We start from the raw sequence: 20,258 nt of genomic DNA on the forward strand, positions 1-20,258 counted from the left end.
GCATTGACAAATTGCTGTGGTATAGGAAGACTAAAAGACTCAATATAAGTTTGTGGTGTTAACGCATCATGACATCTGTCACTGATTATTTTCCTATAAAAGTATGTTTTATTTCTTACATAAGATTCTCCTTGCAGATCTGGTATGTCTTTGTGCTTATGTTTAGGTTACTTCAAGAGTGAAAGACTCACATTACAAAGCGTCCTGCCACCCCAGTAAGTAGTAATTAGGCCTGGTCCCTGGGGAACACTTCACACACACACACACACACACACACACTGGCAGACAGAATGGTGGTCCAACAAAAGCTGGCATGAGGAGGATGTGGTGAGATTAACCCTTTCAGGTCACTCCGAGCTCACTGTGCTTTCATTCAGTCAGTCCCTGCTATTGAGCTGCTGTATGGAGAGAGTAGTTAGAGCGCATTCCTCAAATAACAATGTAGTGATTAATGCCAAACCCCGAGTTAGGAATAAAGCACACAGCATAGCATTTCATTTCTTCACAGACTCATCATATGATTAAAACCAGTTTCAAGCCTTGCGTTCCCATAATAAATCTTTAATAAAACGCAAACAATAATGAGAATGGTTTTCCATCTTTATGCCTGGCTCAAGTTAATTTTCACAAATGCACATGAAAGTATTAGATTATATCTCACAGATGTTCAGGCCATTCTGACAGTCCCTTCCATCTCTTTATTTACACACACACACACACACACACACACACACACACACACACGCTAGTCAGGAGGCAAATCAGGATCCCCAAGCATGTACAAGAGCTTTTGTCTGTCACTATCCATAAAGGCATTCCTGAACTGAATTATGTTTCCCCCATGCACATTTCTTAATCAAAAGAAAACTTCCAGCATTTTAAAGCCTTTTTTTAAAGGAGAAAACTGTATCCCATGCCAAATCCATTTTAAGACGCCCCTCATACCACTACATTTATAACATTACTGTTAAATTCTGAGTTTACAACAGGAAGTGAGATCTCGCTTTGATTAGCAATGTCCGACGAATTTTTCCGAGCCACCTTACATATGTCAACACAATTATTAACCTTCTTCATTAACCTGAGCTTAGCTAAAACTAGCTACTTTATTAATGTTAGATATTGTTTCCTTCTTGACTCTGGTGCATTAAGTCACAAGAAGCACCTTCTTATGTTTTAAATGTCTAACCAATAACTGCAATAGTGCACTCTGGCAATGTTTCTCATTCCTGCTTCATTTTGCAGTTTAATTCAGCTATATATGCAAATGTATACCTCAGTGGATAAAGTGTAGTATTTTAAAAGAAATTTCATTCGTGTAAACTGCTGACTTTAGACAATGTGACGTTATTGAAAACTAGGGAACAGGACAAGAGGGTTAAAATGCTCACTGCTTTGACTAAATTCGAGTAAATGAAGCTGATGTAGAAAAGTCATTGGTATGAGAGACAAGCCAAGTGCTGGGTGGTTAGTGTTTAACAATCTGTATATGGAGAGCAGACAGCAAGTGTACAATATGTAAGACGACTCACGCAGAATTTAGTATGGGGTGGTCCATCATGACTACAGCGTACAAAAAGTGGATATACAGAAGGGAACTGAAACACACACACACACACATGCAGACTGTGAGAACAATCATACACAATACTCCATTGTCCACTGCCTCTCATTCTCCAAGATGAATGGGGAAAAGATTGCGGCATGCTGTAGCTAGTGGATTTCAGACGCCTCTTGCGGTATTCCGTCATGTTCACTGAATGGGAAGTTGAATTAAAAGCGTCACCGTCGTCTTCAGGAGAGCGCAGGCATTTTTGTGGGCTACACTTACACTTTGAGAAGCCGTGCAAAAACATACCACAGAGCTCCATCTTGCCAGTGTTTCCAAAAACTGTCAAGAGAAAGGTACTTAATAGAGTCACATGTCTGTCCAATTGATTGAATACTTGTACTGCAGCACATGATGAAATGTCCAACAATGTCTGCAAATTTTTCATCAGCCATGGTTCATGGTTTTCGGAATGAAATACCTCTATTTTAGAATGTATCTACTAAATCTCAAAAGAGTGATATTTCAAGACAACAATCACAAAGCTAAACTCAACAGAAAATATATATATATATTTTAAAGTTTTTGCATTCATATCTGGCATAGTTAGAAAGGATAATACAGAAAAAAAACATGACAGCATGTTATAGTAAAGTAATCAAGGACAGTGTAATGTGATGCAGCCCTACATGAAGCGGAGGTTGATTGTTTTCCTATGATATTAAGCTATATCCTGAAGTGTTTTATTCCTCTTATACCACAGCAATTGCAAACGCGAACAATTTTTTCATTTATCAAAGAATGATACACTGTACTTTTTGTCCATTTGATATTGTGGAACAACCATGAAAAAAAAAAGCTTGTTACTGAGAAACTGCAAAATGAAAAGTTGCCCCATGTTAAAATTGCAGCGTTACCTTTGACTGATACAAAGTGCTGACACTGGAGACTCCTTCCATAAACTCTCAATAAACTTTCATCATATCAACTGAAAAGAGCAGAGGATATGAAAGAGGTTGGAGCGGCACTTATAAAGGCAAAGGGTGGCCTTACAATAAGATATTAGAAAATATTTTTATCACATTCAGAAAGGGAGACACAAACAACTGAACTGATCATTTTTCATTATTGAGATCTTTGATATTGATAGCAACTTGTCATAATGAAGGAACATCGCTGAAACCCATCTTGAGGGTGTGCAAATTTGGCACTCAACTATTACCACTGTCTTGGTGGCCAAATGTCTAAACTCAGGCTGTATTCTAAGAAATGTATGAAATCAGACATGACCCTTTGCCATAAAGAAGCTTTGTGACTGAAATACAACAATGGACTGACAAATATAAACATTCACAAAGAGAGAGAAAGGGAGGTAGCGAGACTGAAAAGCTATAGGTTATATCCATCTATCCTTTTTTCTCTCCAGGTGTTTCCGTTAGCTCGTTTTTACTGCTGCTCTCTTGACGTCACCATATGGGTTTGTGCCAGGATGCTGATGAACTCACTCTCATGGCCTTAACAAAGTCCCACTTGATGGGCTGAGAGATAAAGTGTGGGTAGGAAATGGACCCCTATGTGACGTACATTGCATTATTAGAGAGCGAGCTTTCACATCCTATGGAGCCCAGACACATAAATATATTGCAGAGGATATAGCATAATGATGCCTTTGAAGTGAACTATTTACCTATTAAACCACAGCGCTGTTGAAACTGAAGGTGTTGATAAATTTTCTATAACAGTACCTCTGACTACAGTTCCAACTGTATTGGATGATTGGATGCTATTTAATCTTCCACACATTTAACCCAAGTCTCCATAATAAAATGAAAACGACAGATACAAAGCCTATACAAAGAATTTGTCCATTAAAAAGATGTGTATGCGAATGTGTTACAAAGACAGAATACTGTTTGCATATTTAAAATCTGAATGTAGGTGGTGTTCAGATGGGCAAGTGGTCTACACCACACAAACAGACCACCATCACGTTTAAGGAGCTCCTGTCATGCGTCAGTGAGCACCAATATAAACCGCAGGGCCTCCTGAGACTGCTGCAATAACAGCACTGCAGCTCTGGCACACCACCGGCGGAGGTGAGGGCTGGCACTGAGCCTGGCAATGCCGCTTAAACTGGCCATGTTTCTGTAGAATATAAGTTACATTGGTGCTTAGATCAGTATCTGGATGGAAATCAACACCACCCTTCATTAATCATGTGGTTAATTCAACATGACTACTACCTTCATTAATAGTCATTTAACATTATTTATGAATAAGATCTGATTCATTTCAGAGTAAAAAGCGCTGAGGTCTGATTCAGTCTTGGGAGAGATGGTGAGGTCAGTCCCATCCAAACACACATATACACACACACCCTTCCTTCTAGCCACGGCACTAGGCCTGTGTTAATATTTCAGTGGGCCGCCGTCAGCCTCGAATGTTTCCTGTTGGTGAGCTGGAGGACTGCCCCAGAGCATGCTGGGAGATTAGTGCGCAGGCTGGGTCAAATCAGAACCAGATGAGCTGCAGATGTGAGTCAGCGAACATCTCGGCACCAGCAGCACTCGGCTAACGACTGAACCGCATGAATCAGAGTCTCACTTTTGCTAAACAGGGAACAAAACATGGAAGAAGAACTACAGAACAAAGACACAGAAGTAACTATAAAGACAAGTTAATTTGGTCATTGTTGCTACTTCCCTTCATAGATAAGTGAATTCAATAGACATTTTTTGATTGCGTGACCAGCGAGTGTATCGCTGCTGGAACACATTTGGGTTTGGTGCCTTTCCAGCGCAAGCGAACAGAGACAGACACGAAGCGTGGGCTTGTGATCTCTAGTACATCAGGGAGTTCTCTACTTCCTGATCAAGGGGGATCCACTTGATGAATTTGGGAGAATGGGATGTGTGGATGGTGCTGCTCAGGCTGTGTTTATACACCTGGAAAATTCCCGATGTGCTCTGTAGGAGGCTTCAGTCTGACTTTGGTCATGGCTGCTGAGGGAATGATTTCACCCGGTTGCATTAGACAGCTGCATTGAATCATGGAACGAATGTGACCGAAGATTTCATCTCCAAACCGACAAAAATATGGTTAAGGAAACTTCTTAGGATAGCTTGGAGTTTATATTTAAGACTCCTAAAATGGACTAAAGACATCCTGATCCCAAAGGTACCACTAGTCAAATCCTATAAGTCCTCCTGAATATCAGTGAAGGCCACAATAACTCAGACACCAATACCAAGAGTAGCTTCTATAATAATAATGGTATATACCAAAACAATATGGTAAAAAATAAAATGTCCAATAATTATGACCTCCCATCAGCAGACCACTGGTGAGCAGTGGTGTTTCAGGTGGTTAAAGTCATAGGTCTCAAACCTATCATCACCAATCTGCCAACGGTGGGCTCTCGAGCAAGGCTGATGGTACTGTATCATGGCATCCTAACAAGGGAGGATAATGTGAAGAAAATAATTTATCTGTATTGACTTTTTTCTTAATTCCAAGGGTCTAGTCCGTCTAGACTGTCCATCACATGATTGCCGCCCAACTGGCATTGCACCTGAGCCTCACTGTACACTTTGCAGATGGTGAGCCCTTATCGTCACAAGCTGTGGGTGGTGGCTGAAAGAATAAGGCTGCGAGTACAGGTGGTGAAAATGAGGTCCTTCACAGGGTTGCTGGGCTTACTCTCTGTGATAGGACGAGGATCTTCTGCTCCGCTGAATTGAGAGGAGCCAGTTGAGGTAGTTTAGACACATTACAAGGATCCCCCTGTTTGGTTCCTGGTAGAAATCTGTCAGGCACATAACAATGGACAGAGATCCTGGGGCAGACCCAGAACCCACTGGACAGATTAGATGGCTTGGAAATGTCTGGGGATTCAATTTAAATTTGGCTGCTATGATTGCTGAAGACTATTTTTGCATTGTACCTCATTCGTAATGGTAAGGCAATGACTAATGCATGCTGGGCTGGGCAGCCCATCCTATTATATTTGTCATTGCAAATTAAGTCAAATTAAGTCAAATGTAGTCAAATTCAGCCCACTTCCTTTCCTCTGCCATGCAACTCACATGCCCTGTTTCTTTTTCTATGCCAGGTAACACTCTGTACTTCAGAGTCAGTAGTGCTCTGTGTCAAGGCGAATTAGTGCCAGTCTTCACTTATATGTCATTGGAGCCTAGACAAATAAAGAATACAAAGTATTGCTCTTGAGTGGCACAACAGAAAAGTGTTCACGCTATCATCAGGAAACCATGAGTTTGAATCCCAATGATGCCACAGCCATGTGGGAGCCGAGGGAGCAAACTGACCATAGTCTCCGGGTGAAAGGAATGGTGTTACTCTCTTCCCTGTCATTCATAGTGACGCTAGTCAATCATGGGCATAAATGTTATATACATGTCTCCTTACACAAAATTTCACTATTATGATTCTGTTTATTATTAGTCTGAGAGTGTCTGCCATACAAGTCTCTGTAAATGAGCTGTTATTATAGAAAAGGTTATGTTTTAGAACGAGTACATTAACATAAATGTGATTTTAGCACTACTGTCCGTGCTGCTGTTATAGTAAATGAATCAACACCTTCTGACCACTCAGAATAAAGAATTTAACAGTACTATGGTAAAATGGCAGTTATGACAGCTGTGGAAAAGTAAAATAACAGTCTAAATCCTCAAGAACCACCCTAACACGAGTACAGACCATTTACCAGCAAGCTGACTCATTCAGAGAGGCCACAGCCCTACATCTGGTCAGTGAGATCTGTTTGAGAGGAAAAGTGTTCCATGCAACACAAGCAAAAGCTAATAAATTTTAAGAGTCACTCTTGCATCACATCCTCCACTGGCTGAGAAAGCACACACAGTCATACAGGTATGGCAATATAAACTCCTCCATTAAGATATAGCAATGTATATATCCGGTCAGGAACAGATTCTATCGTAGAAGCCATTCTGACAGAAATCCAGCTCATTCATAACGGTATAATTCACATGTAGAGTCACGCTGCAGAAAATACTAAGGTTCACCATGGAAGGACAGTGACAAAAGAGCTGAGCTTGACCTGTAGGTGGACAACACTACCCTCATCAAGCTCATTCACCTCTTGACACTGTGCGTGAGACTGTGAGGCCGTGGAGGTGTGGACCTGGTGCAAAAGTAATAAATCTCCACAAAGGGCAAAGGAAAATGGTACACAATGAAATAAATTTTCAGGAACATCTTGAAGTTCCTCCTATTTTTACTAGGGATGGGCCATCTATAGCTAACATTACTCATTGATTCATATTATTTGTTCATTGGAACACTAGCATTTCATCAAGCATCTTTTGATGTGGTTCAATAAACAGCAAAAGAAAAGACCTATATTCTAGCTGGCAGAACAACCCTAACCCTAACTCTGGCAGTTCCTTAACTTTGAGGAACCCTTCTGATTCAGATCAGAGGAAAAGTGGTGTTAGTTCTAACAGCAAGAGAAATCCAATCTCTCAATTCAATTGAGATCAGATGGCGAGCTCATCAAAACTGAGAATAGTTGCAAACCTTAAATATGAACCGAGGTTTAACTTTGGAAGTTAAACAAAAGCTGGAACAGCTTCAGAAATAAAGCAGATTTTTCACAGAAATCCCATCCTTCACCAATCTATTGATTCACAGAAATGTGAGCTTGCTAAGCATAAGCAACAAAAGAGGAATCTGTAGTGACCTAATCCTGAGGAATAAGAGACCACAGGAAGACAACCCAAGTCGCATGAGGAGTCATAATCTGATTGCCTTTTATTTAATAAACCGTTTGCACACACTCATGAGCCCATCTCCAAGGTGCCCTCAGGCCTCTATTTGTGCTGACTTTCCCCCTCAGTTGCCCTTGGTCATTTTGCAAGAGGGTCTATCGAGATAAATTAGCAGGCAGCTCAGAATGTGGTGGTCTGCACTGATCACTTTGTATTCAACTGGACTAGCTATTCAGCCCCACCAAAACAGGAAGGACAGCCAGGCTTCACATGGTGCCCCCACAACAAAAGGCTAAGATAGATGACATCATTGCCATAGTTTTGGAGTCACATAAGGATTCAGATGTTTCTTACTAAGGTCTGCAAAGATTACATATGTGTCCACTGTTTCCCATAGGTTACATACTTTGGGCCATCATAAAGTATCAAGTATATTTTGTCCCATTTTTGAAAAATGTTTTGCATTTTAGGGCCTGGGCCAGGGGAAAGAAGAGGGAGCAAGAAATGGGGGAGGGACAAGCAAAGCAACAATAACTCAAAAGAAATCAACAAGCAAAGACAAAAACCTTAGAAAGCTGGTACAGCTTCTCCTTCCCTGTTTTTTGATGTAATCTTTCAGTGTTGTTGCTTGTTAATTTTTTAAAAATATTAGATCTTACACCCTGTAATTCCCCCACATAACACCATTATGTAACTCCGGTGTCTTTTTCACTCGTACATTCAATTTCCGGATAGTACTGAATTCTATCTAAATGGGTTCAAATTAGGAATGAAGAATTGGTGGACCACAAGAAATAAGAAATGCTACCATATGGCTTTAGTTCAGTTTTTGCCCACATTAAAATAATCTTCTTTTTCAAAAATGCACGGAGCTCCATATCAAAGAGAAAGAGGATTCAAAGCTTTTCTCAGATCCTCAGCCATACTGTAAAGCCTACTCTCTCTCCCATAAGCCCTGTGGCTTGCACATCTCTCTGTTGCTTCCTTTCAGACCCCTAAAGCTAGAGGGATCCTCCAATCAGTGCCCTGGATGGGAGACCAGTCATTTGAGTCCCAACTGGCAAAGAAGCAGCATCATATATTCTGAAAGATAAAATCTCTGAAATGTGGTGGCTAAGGGAACTGGGGGAATTTTTAAAAATCTTCTTCATGGTACTGAAAACTAAGATTACTTATGTAATTAGGCAGTACTGCCACTTCACATTTCCAAGGTCTCCGGTTGAAATGTGAGCTCGGGTTACTGGCTGTGCCAAGGTTCTCCCCATCTCTGTATGGGTTTCCTCCAGGTTCTCCGGTTTCTTCCCACCCACCAAAAATATGCCAGTAGGTGGACTGGCTATGCTAAATTGCCCCATGGTATGAATGTGTGTACATAGTGCACTGTAATGTAGTAATTCCATCCAGGGTCTATTCCAATTTTATACCCAGTGTTCCCAGAATAGGCTCTGGATCCACCGCAACCCAAAGATGAATGAAATGGTATTTACGCAGAAAGAGTTCTGAAAGGGAAACCCTCTGTTTCCAACACTTTAAGGGATTTCCCCAGAGGGATAACTCAAAGAATCCCCTTTAGAGGGATAGTTGGAACCTTTCCCCTCTAGAAGTGTAGTGTGTAAACACCTTGATGCTTTGGAACTGGATATAGACAGACAGAATGTGGGCTAATGCATGATTAGCCAAGGCATTCAACCTGTTAATCTATGTTGTTTGTTGTTACCTTCTGTGGTCATCCTGGGAGGCCGGCCAGTCCACTAACACACTTAATGAGCTGAGAAGGTCTTCCTTCTTCTCAACGTCACACTTCAAGAGCCTTATTCACAAACAAGGCAATGGGCTGAATTAAATTAACAAGGTTGGGCTGAGACCAGAGAAAGATGTCTGTGAGGCCTAACAGATTTTCTTAGGTGCTTAGATTAATGCATAACTGAATTATGTTTCAATCTACTCTCTTCTCATTTTACTTCTTAGGAGGAGCATGTTACGTATCCTCCCAACTTTACATCAAACAGGAGACAATGGCAAACACATATAGATCTCTTCCAGGGCCTACAGTCAATCAATCTGGTTATTGGCTCCCTTAGCACAGAATATGATTCCGAGGAAAAGACAGAGTGCAATAGTGGCAACAAAACTGCCGAGGAACTACAATTATAAGCTCGAAATATTTTTTCTTTACCAAGGAACAGCAGAGAAAATGAAACAATTGATTGAAAAAAAGGTTTTAATATCCAACCAGTGACTTATTTAAGTAACAACAGAGTTGCAAACTGATGTAAGTATTGCAATATCAATATCATAGTGTCATATCACCCAGCCCAAAGTAATCCTCATGTTTTCATGGTGGGTATTCATATTCATATTTAAAATATCATAATGTTGGCTATGAAAGTCAAAAATCAGTTGCATAAAGAATAGATTAATTCTGTCAGCGTGTCATCCTGAACTGAAATCAAATCAAATAAAATCTTGAGGTCCATGAAAATTCCCACCTTATCTACTTATTTAGCTCATTCAGGCTTGCTAAGTATTAGAACATTTCATTACAAAGTGAACCACAGAAGACCAGATAAACAGCTGGCCATTGCTAGATAGCTCAGGTTTTGTTGTTTTCATATCAGAGGTGATCTGGATTGTGCTTCACATCATAAGCTCAGGGTCTCACATGAAATTCATGAATTACTTGAGCCTTGGAATTCAGAGCAATCGGCAATCAGATAACCAAGGTCAGCATAAAAAACACACTTCCTTGAGGAGGTTCATTCATGTTTTTTCTCTCATGTCCTCCATCTCAGAGCCTCATGATCCTGAGTCAGTAAGGAGCCCCATGGCGAAGAGGCCTCCACGCATCCGGCAGCTGCTCCAGAAGAAGCAGGGCCAGTGAAAAGAGCCAGTATGACAGCAGAGAGCATTCATAACAATGGGCGCATTCTGCTGGAGGAGATGTAGGACAGACAGGCATGGGAATCAAACAGGCCATGTGAGAAGGACTGGAGGCATGGAAGAGTCTCTGTAAGGTCTGTAATGTTCATGTCATGCAACTCACTTATAAAGAAACAGAGGCTTAATTCAGGACTAAGCAAGACGGTGTGGATCAAAGTCACATGGGCTTGAGTCAGCACAATCAACCAGCTAAATAATGATTCACCACTGGATCTTTTTATTTCAGCTTGATAGATTTTGCAGCTGTAGAATCATAACACTTATTATATTTGAGTTATAACCACAAGTAGGTTTTCTTTAAACGGTATGCTGTCACTTAGAGTCAGTGTGTGCGGTCATTGGTACTGCAAATATAGCCACAATTCAGGCTCCCTGTCACATGATTCAAAAATAGTTCAGGCAAAACCACAAATCAGTGCACGTGGCACACTGTATATGTACACCATGTTTCTTTCAGAGACTGGCCTTTGAACCTGCCAGTCAACTGCTTGCTATCACATTATACTATCCAGTATTCATCAGAACGTGCCCTTGTATTATGGACCATTTAAATACATCTCATATGCTCATGTATAGTTACTTTCTAACTGAGATAAATGTGACTCATGGGAAGTTCATATTGAAACCGAGCCTTTTGATGTAATCAAACTGTAATTTCCTATTTCATTCAGAGGAATGTTTGAGAGCTTGAACCACAGGGTGACACAGCAGTCTTAAAAGAAGACTAACGAATAATATTTGGTCAGGTGGCTCCAATCTGCTGGACGCCACATCTTTCAGCACTAGAATTATGACCAGAGAGGGAACATTAGGGGATACTGGAGGTTGTTATTACAGTCAGAGGAATTCCGCCATGTGTAGACTAAGATTTGAAAATTAACCCAGAATTGAGGTTAAAATCCAAAAGAAAAAAAGGACTGTTTTTTATCATAAAATGATTTACACACCAAAAACTGGTCAGTCTACCAGGCAAGGATGTGACCATCTAAAATTTCCCAAAAGCATCACAGGACAAAGGATGGTTGTTAAATGGCAGAGTAAGCATCACACTGAACGGTCTCTCTACTTTGGGAAACTGGACCCAAGCTGGACATCCGCTTGAAAAGAAATATTTGCCAAGACCTGGCAAAGATCAAATAAGTCTGACGAACTAACATTAATGAAGAGTTCATTCAAGGTAGAGTGTGAAAGCACCCATGCGGTGACCACGCTCAGCATGTTCCATCATATGAAGGAAGTGGAATACATTTCACATAGTGATTGAGAGAAAAGGCATAAAGCATGCTTAAACCAGGGCTTTCTTTCCTTTCGTTCGTCTCTACCTCCTGGGATGTTATGTAACAGTTCTGTTGCTTTTACCTCCACAAAAGAGCCACTAATGCACCAGGCTCCTCTCAAGCTGTTCTTCTGGTCTGGGAACCTTTTCAACAGTGTTACAAAACTTCATGACTTCAAGTTATGGGCTTTTCTTGAAACGGACTCAGCACCAGACTAAATAAAAAACCAATACTGCATATAAAAATCAGGGCGTCAACCGAGCTCATTTGATCCTCTTACCAGGACTAAAGAAGAATAGTTGCAAATTATTAAAAAAGCTCGAACAGAAAAAAGGTGTCTATGGATAATAGGCTAATTAAAAGTGGATTGAGAAATGAACAAAGGTTAACAGGCTGACAGAGAACCTTTCTTCTTTCACACACAAACATGAGGAGGTTCCTGTAAATACCTTTTGCTCTGCACTGTACAGGCTTTGGATACAAAGCCAGATGGCAGCCATTACTGCTAGTGAGTCTGGAAGTCTTTGATTTGGAGCAGAGATCGTATCTGCTGCCTGCTCTCACACACTCTCACGGCAAAATGTTCACTCACGCTGTATCTCTTTCACACACACACACATGTGCGCAGTAATGGGAGCTGGTTGTGTGGAGGGGATGTGGCTGCGAAGGAATGCATCCTTTATTTTTCTAACCTCAGCAGCACGACCTGTAGAGTCTGGCTAGTGTGTGAGACTCCTACCTTTCATGCCATCCCATGTTCCTTTGCTCCATGTCCGTCTCCTCCTCTACGTGTCAGTGGAGCACTTGCATGGGAAAGGGGTAATTCGGTTCAGCATTTGGGCTACACATGTGCATCAGCCACACTGCTTTTCAAGTGATCCAGTTCCTCATAAAACATCCCTCAAAAAGGCCATTCTCCCATAAATTTAGGGATTTTTCCACGACAGCAAAAATACAATAAAGAGGACCATTAAGTGCAAGTCCTGTATAACTTAAAGCCCAAGAGTGGACGTCCTGTCTCAAAAGATTTACACATTAAAAACAAATGAATCAAGCGGACTTAAAGCCCTCACACAGACATGGAATGACCTTCTTACAGTGACCATGCTGCTGTGTAAATTGAAGCTTCTCTTTTAACACAGAGTGGTGCTCTCTCAGTGAATGGGATTCCCGCAGACGAAACTCTGTGTGCCGTTCCTGCCAAATATTCCATTTTTGTTACAAGAGGAAACACATCTATATTTTCCACATGCAAAATTTAGCCAGATGTTTTTCCAGTGTGCCACAAGTTTGGGATCAAACTACACAAAATCGATCAATCTGAGGGGAAATCTACAGAAATGAAAGCTACAAAAGCAAAAGATCACGTTCATAATTATAAAAGGCAAATGGCCTTTCAGCAAAGTATTTCAGAGAACTGAACCAAGCACTCGAAATACAGTATGTACCTGATGGCAGCTCATCATGGAAGGAAGGTTTTCAAAGGCTTTTGTAGATGTTTAAAACATTTACCCTCTCTGGTCTGATTAGCAAACAGACGACATGGTTTGCTTAAAAAAGTTACCAACAAAACCAGACTGTTTAAAGATGACTGGATGGCTTGTTAGGAATTTTGTTTAGCTGGCCCTTCACAAATTCTCAGTTGAATTAGGGCTGAATTGTGTATTGTCCTCAAGCTGTACCAAAGATTTTTGGTACACTTTTTCCATTTTTAATAAGATTCCGATATCAGATCTCTGAGAATTGCTGATACTTGATACTGATCCAATACGGACATCCCCACAGTAGCTGAGTCAACTGTCTGCAAGCTTCTGTTGCCAAATTATGAAATCAGAGGCATAAAGGTGGCTTGTACTACATGCAAGATGCATGTTGGGTCGGTCAGCATCACATCCATCCACAGCATTAAACAGGGTAGTGGATCAAAACAGAAAACATGCAATGCCAAGTCAGCATTTTAGGCCAGTACTGGCCCCCATACCAATGCGCAATATCCAATCTGAGCAACCCAAGATTCATTAAACCTTTGGTAACATATCTGATATCCAGTTAGTCTTTTATATCCAATATATATATATACATACACCATATATCCACAGTCCAATCCTATCCATGAAAACCAATGTTTTCTTGAGAGTTGGTTTGGATGACTTACAAGGATGCCCCCTTGGCCAGCTTCTACTACAGCTGTATCAGGCATGTCCCACTGGATGGAGACACCGGGGCAGACCCAGAACCTGCTGGAGAGATTATATCTCACAGGAACATCTGGGGATCTCCCAGGAAGAACCGGAATCCATTGCTGGGAATAGAGAAGTCTGGGCTGACCTTCTCAGCCTGTTGTCACCACGATCACCAAGAGGAATATAAATGAGTGAATGAATGAATGAATGAATGAATGAATGAATGAATGGGTGAGTGAGTGAGTGAGTGAGTGAGTGAGTGAGTGTTTCCTCGAGTGCTCTGATCATCTTGAACAAACCGAAGACACCCGAGTTAAGATACTCTGCTAGGTTTTAATGACTTGTTACATGCACTGACCTGATTCAACAAACTGAAATAACGTTTGGGTTTTAACCAATGGGATTGAAGCATTTTGTATTCGAATTATGCTCTGATATTAAGGCAGCATGATGATTCGTCCATACTCTACAGCCCTACATTGAGGGACTACCCCATCATCATACCACTTCTCTTACTGAGTGAGTCAGAATAAAGAGAAAGTCCCACAACTCCTGCTGGATTTCCTGTCACCGTGTTGTTCATCCTTCTCTCTTTTCATCCCCTGACATAAACTGCAGCATTAGCTTTATGTTAGGTACTATATTATAACACCTCTGCCATCATCCATATGGGTGTTATAACGTTATACCAAACAGGTTATAGGGTACCACTAGCTATAGATTAAATGTGGATGAATTTGCTGAGGAAATGACACGACCTGACCATGAAGCAAGGGCATAAAAACGATTCTGTGCCTCCAGTAGTGCTTCAATAAACCTTTTCCTGACAGAAAGGCTGTATTTTTAAGGCTTTTGCAGCTAATTCACGTCGAATTTCATTCTCTTAAAAAAAAATGACGCGCGTTCAAGAGCGCGGGAATCAGATAAAATGATAATATTCGTTCATTGTAACTGTCCATAATGGACTACAGGTTGTTGAAGACAGACCAGAGTAGCAGTCTTTTCCCACTCATTTCTTTCATTTTAGGATTACAATATAAAGAAGAGAAGATACTATTCCAGGATATGATGTTAAACTAAAAGATAGTGGACTCAGAACCCATGAAGATGTTATACACACTGTGAACAGTGAACATCCCTCCAGAACTGTATCTTAGGCGGGATGTCTACATTCACAAGAATAGAAATGAAATAAAGACAACACAAAGGAAAATAACGTACTATTATAAGGTTTGGTCTCACTAATGTTAATGAACAAGTGTTCTTTTCAGGATAATTATAAAAAAAATTGGTAAAATGGTTATCTGAGAGGCAATTTTTAAAAGGTACCTAAAGCGGGGTGAATCTTTGAGGCAGTCTTCAAAATCCACCGTCATTTTGCAGGGGCGAATCTGGTCCTCCTTTCTGTTCAAAGCAAAAATTTCATCGCAGGCAGAGAAAAAAAAGAGAGAGTGGAGATGAATAAGAGCAATCCTGAGTGAGTCCGTATGAACTCGTCCACAGAAGAGGAGTGTCACTGCAAGACTGGAGCTTAGCAGCTCTACAGGCTCGGTGTTGGGAGTCAGGGAGCGTCGCTAAAGTGTCGGCTATGTAAGAAAACGTCAAACAGAAAAGGGATGTACAAAAAAAAAAATTCAATCAATATAAATGTGATTCCATAATTTGGGTGCCATTTAGCCCTTGTATTCATTCATTGAATTGAATATCCATTCATTCATTCATTTTCAGTAAGCGCTCTATCCCAGAGTCTATCTTGGGAGCTCTGGGTGTGAGGTGGGAATACGTCCTGGATGGGGCGACTATACACAAACACATTCACACCCAGGGGAAATTTGGTGTAACCAATCCAACTACCGACGTGTTCCGAAATCCACACAGACACAGGGAGAACAAGTGAAACCCAGAAGCTATGACTCTGTTCACACCTGGTATTAACATGCATCCTAGAAGGTTGGATTGTAAGTGGACAGCGCTAAGTACAGGTGTGAACGCGGTCTAATCCGTCTCAAAGATGCATTGTGATTCGATCACTCAAACCACGTTCAGAGGTGGTCTGGGACTCATATGGCCACATTACATTTGTAGTGTGAAGGAGAATGTGTTTCAATGCGTCCCAGACAGCAACAAACGACCGCCTAATCGACTGCAACGCTGCCCTACCCGTAAAATACATAATCATTGCACTGAACTGATAACTCACTGTTGCACTTATAGTGCATATGCTCTATAACATTCTGTGGGGTCTTGTGGGTGGCTAAAACAGCAGAAACGAAAGCAACTGCTTTTCATAACTTCTTTTGTTATCTCATCTGCCATTCATTTATAAGATTTGTTAGCAGACCATGTGGGTGAAGCATTTGAAATGGCCCGTGCATGTACATAAAACAGAATTCAGAGGACATTTCTGCCTGAAAACAAACGATGCAGAAGACTGAGGTAATAAATATGTGCAACAGTCTTCCTCCAGAGGAAACGATGTATGAAATCCAACGCAAATGGTCACTGGAGACGCATTCACAATGCCAGATGTAAACCCACTGGACACCAGATGTGCTCCCTCTGTTACAGTTTTAAATCAAGACTAAAAACACACTTTTACAAAATATTTTGTATTTGCATTTTAATCTGTTTTGATTGTGACAAATACATATATTTCTTTTATATTTCTTTCTTTTATTGTCGCCTATACCTATTTTTATGCTTTATGCTTTTTTACTTTTTGCATCTATGTGATCTTAACTATTTACAGCACTTTGGTCAACTTTGGTTGTTGTAAATATGCTTTATAAATCACTTACTTACTTACTTGTTTACTTTTCTCAGGTATCTGTTTTATTACTTATAGAAGTACAGGTGTTGCTTTATCAAGTGATACAGGGTTAAAAACAATGTAATAAAAATGCACAAAACAGAATATTAATGTACTGGTATTTACAAGACAGTCTGAAAATTCCAGAAATTGAGAAGATGAGTTGCTCAACTGTTATTTGAAAGCTCAAAAGATTTCATGCCCATTGCTAAGCCCTAGTTAATTCCTTTGAATGTGCTACATTACAAATCTAATGACTTAAAACAGTCGACCCACGTTTACCTTAAACTTTATTTAAGACAAGAAAAGTTAAAAACAAGCTCAAACTCTCAAGCTCAGAATCCAAAATACAATCCAATCCACATTTATGTCACATTATATCATTTTAATGGTTCCTCTATTTATATTTTAACATTCACGGGACAATTTTCATTTCCTCTGATAAAGAAACATCCATCGAACAAGTTATGTCATTTGTTATGATTACATAGACATAACTATAACCATTTCTGTCTGACAATGTTTAGAATTATTGCACAGCAAATCACTATATTTGTCAGGCAACTGCTGTTTCCATACAAGAATTTTCTGAATGCATTCAGTGTCATTGGATAAAAATGTAAAAGAAAACTCTTTTAAGACAGTCCCTAAATGACCTCACTACACACATCCCACACAGTCTTGTCCATATTACTCTCTATTCCAGGTTAAGTGTGTGATTAAAAATCTAAATAAATTGCAAGCAACTTTTTATTAATGATAAAAATCTTTTTGTTAATAATATTACTTCAGTTACTTATTTAAAAAAATATATTATTTTCCCTCCTTATATGGTAAAATAACTGCAAAAATTGCATGCATCTCTGATCAGGGCAGTGTGTATCAAATTTGTCTGAGCAGCTTCATACACTAAATAACATAATTACATGAAAGGCACAGGAGAAGAGTGTTTTAAGCCGTAATTAGAGCAGTGGTGTGTAAAGGGCCACTTACACTTCTTTTAATGACAAGCTCTAGGCCACAGTTAGGCCACGTGACTAGATTACCCCTAGTTAAAATAAAAGCACTCCATGAACAAAATATATCCTGCTACCGTAATAACATGGAATAGACATAATTAGAAAGAGGGTTTTTTTGTTTGTTTTGTTTGTCTTTTTGGGAGGATATTGCACCAAAATTCACATGTTCAACGTGAACGAAGCTAAGATTAGATTACAGGCTAACAGTAGAAACTGCGTACATATGACAACTGCTGAGCATCTCAGCAATCTAAAGTTGAAAAGTAACATCTGTTAGCTACGTAACATTCACTTTGATTTAAATCAATGATTTCGAAACTGTTCTGTAGTGTTTTTTTGCCTTGTTTTCTGCTATAGGGCACTAATTGAATCATTCTCTTTGAATAACAAGACCTGCTTAGAGCATGTAGAAAAGCCCCAGAGCAGATCACTGTGTTCCTATGATAGTTTATGGCCTGAGGAATTCAGTGTACTACACTGACTTAAATGATTAACAGCCCATCACAGTCCGATCTTTGCTCATTTGAAAGAGGCCATTGCTCTGAAAACAAGCAAAAAAAAAATTAATGGCTTTTTTCCTATAATTAAAACATTTGACACAGTATGATCCAATAAATAAAAAGTTTGATATCATACAATATGTTGTAAATGATAAGTCTTATTCATGTCTCCTAGGGGAATTGTGAATTATTAATCAGTTTTACACATACTGCAGCTGAAGCCAGGTTTCATCTGGCCACGTTGTTTAACCTTCGAATTCTCAGCGTCTTACAGATATCTCATCCAGTTACTGCAATGTGTTACAGTGAAGCAGATCCAGAACCCCTGGATCCCGAGGGTGAGGTGGGAATACACCCTGGATGGGACATCAGGCCATTGCAAAGGCACCATGCACAAACACACACACACACACATATTCGCACACTATTTCACACCTAGGGGCAATTTATCATAGCCAATTCACCTACTGGCATGTTTTTGGGAGGTGTGAGGAAACCCACACAGACATGAGGAAAACACACAAAACTCAACCACAACCAGTAACCCATGATCAGGATCGAATCAGGGACACTATAATAATTGTGAAATAAAAATCCTCTCTTCTTGGAGTCCTGACATGACCTCTGTTATTTGGAGAACTTGTTATTTGGTTTTAGGTTCCTTCTTGTTCAGAGCAAAACAGTATCTGAAACTGAATAGGGAACATTTCATAGGAGTAAACAATTCACCAGAAAAGCCTTCAATATTCACCTATTATTCAGAACAGTAAGGAAACCAATTTTTTTAATCTTTTCAGTTTTGTTTCTTGTTTTGTGTCACAAAACTGTATGCTGTACACTTTAACCTACAGTATACAAGCTATTCTAAAAGTCCCCATACATACTGTAAGGGAATACATAGTCAGATTAGCAAAATATCTTCTAAAAAATCGTCTAAAATTTTTCTTACTTAGTTTATATATATATATTTTTTTTCAGATTGCCTTTAAGAATGCCTTTTGACAAAAGAAGAATGTATTGAAATCCTTCTCACGGTTAGATTAAGAAGCTGTCACAAGCTTCCAATGGACTTTAACGGGAAACTTGGAAAGCACTCCATGCACGACACTGCTGCCAAACTTATTAACAAATTAAAAAAAAACTGGAAGTGCTGCGGACCAACCGAGAAATGGACGTACACGAACCTCCACTGATGAAGACACAACCTACGTGGTGCTGGCGTACATAGTCCCCTATGCTTGGAGACTTTTGGGACACCGTGTATTAACACCAAACCTGAACCAAGACGGTCAGGTTTTTTAACTTTAGGTTTTGTCTTTTAGACGCTAAATCCTTTTGATTCTGGTTCCTACGAAGGTTTTTATCCTTAGATTGTCTAAAGGAGGTTTTCCTCATGACTCTCACCTCTGGCTTGTTCATTACACCTCTGGCTTGTTCAGATGACAAACTGGTATAATTCTTGGTAGTTCTCTTCTACACTGATCAACTTGATTGGATGTGAAACCAAAATGACTGGACACTAAACTGACCCCATTCTATTGATTTATAGAGTACAGTCATTGGTTGGAAGAGAGAAGAAATTGTATTCTTGGAAATGTAATTAAGTAAGAGTACAAGTATTCACTTCCAGTAAAGTATAAATAAGCCAAAAGAATACTTAAGTATATTAGAGAGGTACAATAACTTGCATTGTATAAATATTTTTCCACTCAGACCTTGGTGTGGGTTTGGTTGAGTTGTGAGATGTATGCCAACTAGAGAGGAAGGTCTGGCATCTTGTTACATTAGTCAGAGCAGAAATAGCACAGTGTAGAGGAGCAGGTGGAGAATCTCATTCTGGTCCAAAGGCTGAAATAAATCACACTCCTCTTTTCTTGACAGGTTGTACTTGCAATGCCAGAAATACCTTAACAATCATCAACACTACTTTTTTTCCCCACAAAAAAGTGAGTTCCCTTTCTTGGTTTTGTTTTCCCAGCGTCCGCTCATCAACCAAATTTTTGTATTGCGTAGTCTTAGAAACATGAGATCTCTGGTGAGATGAAGACAAACACTGTTTCAGGTGAAAGTATCTGTGAGCATGTAATTTTATACTATAAAAAAATCTAGAGTCATAAATTATTTTGTGTAGTATTGTTTTATTCCACAATACTGTTGAACCTTTTATTCTGATTGGTCAGAAAGTGTTAATAAATTTTCTATAACAGCAAACAGTAGTGCCAACTGCAAGT

At 39.8% G+C, this 20,258-nt stretch overlaps 1 protein-coding gene across 1 annotated transcript in view; it reads right to left on the bottom strand.

The window, feature by feature from the left end:
* acap3a (ArfGAP with coiled-coil, ankyrin repeat and PH domains 3a) overlaps window positions 1-15,292 on the bottom strand; it is a 59,916-nt gene extending 44,624 nt beyond the window's left edge. The window contains exon 1 of the mRNA XM_053240642.1: window positions 15,029-15,292. Within this exon, the coding sequence (XP_053096617.1) occupies window positions 15,029-15,075 (47 nt within the window). The 5' untranslated portion in view covers window positions 15,076-15,292. The remainder of the gene's footprint in view (window positions 1-15,028) is intronic.
* Window positions 15,293-20,258: the final 4,966 nt, after the last annotated feature.

This window comes from Pangasianodon hypophthalmus, chromosome 16, assembly GCF_027358585.1.
Source record: "Pangasianodon hypophthalmus isolate fPanHyp1 chromosome 16, fPanHyp1.pri, whole genome shotgun sequence".
Lineage (NCBI taxonomy): Eukaryota > Metazoa > Chordata > Actinopteri > Siluriformes > Pangasiidae > Pangasianodon > Pangasianodon hypophthalmus.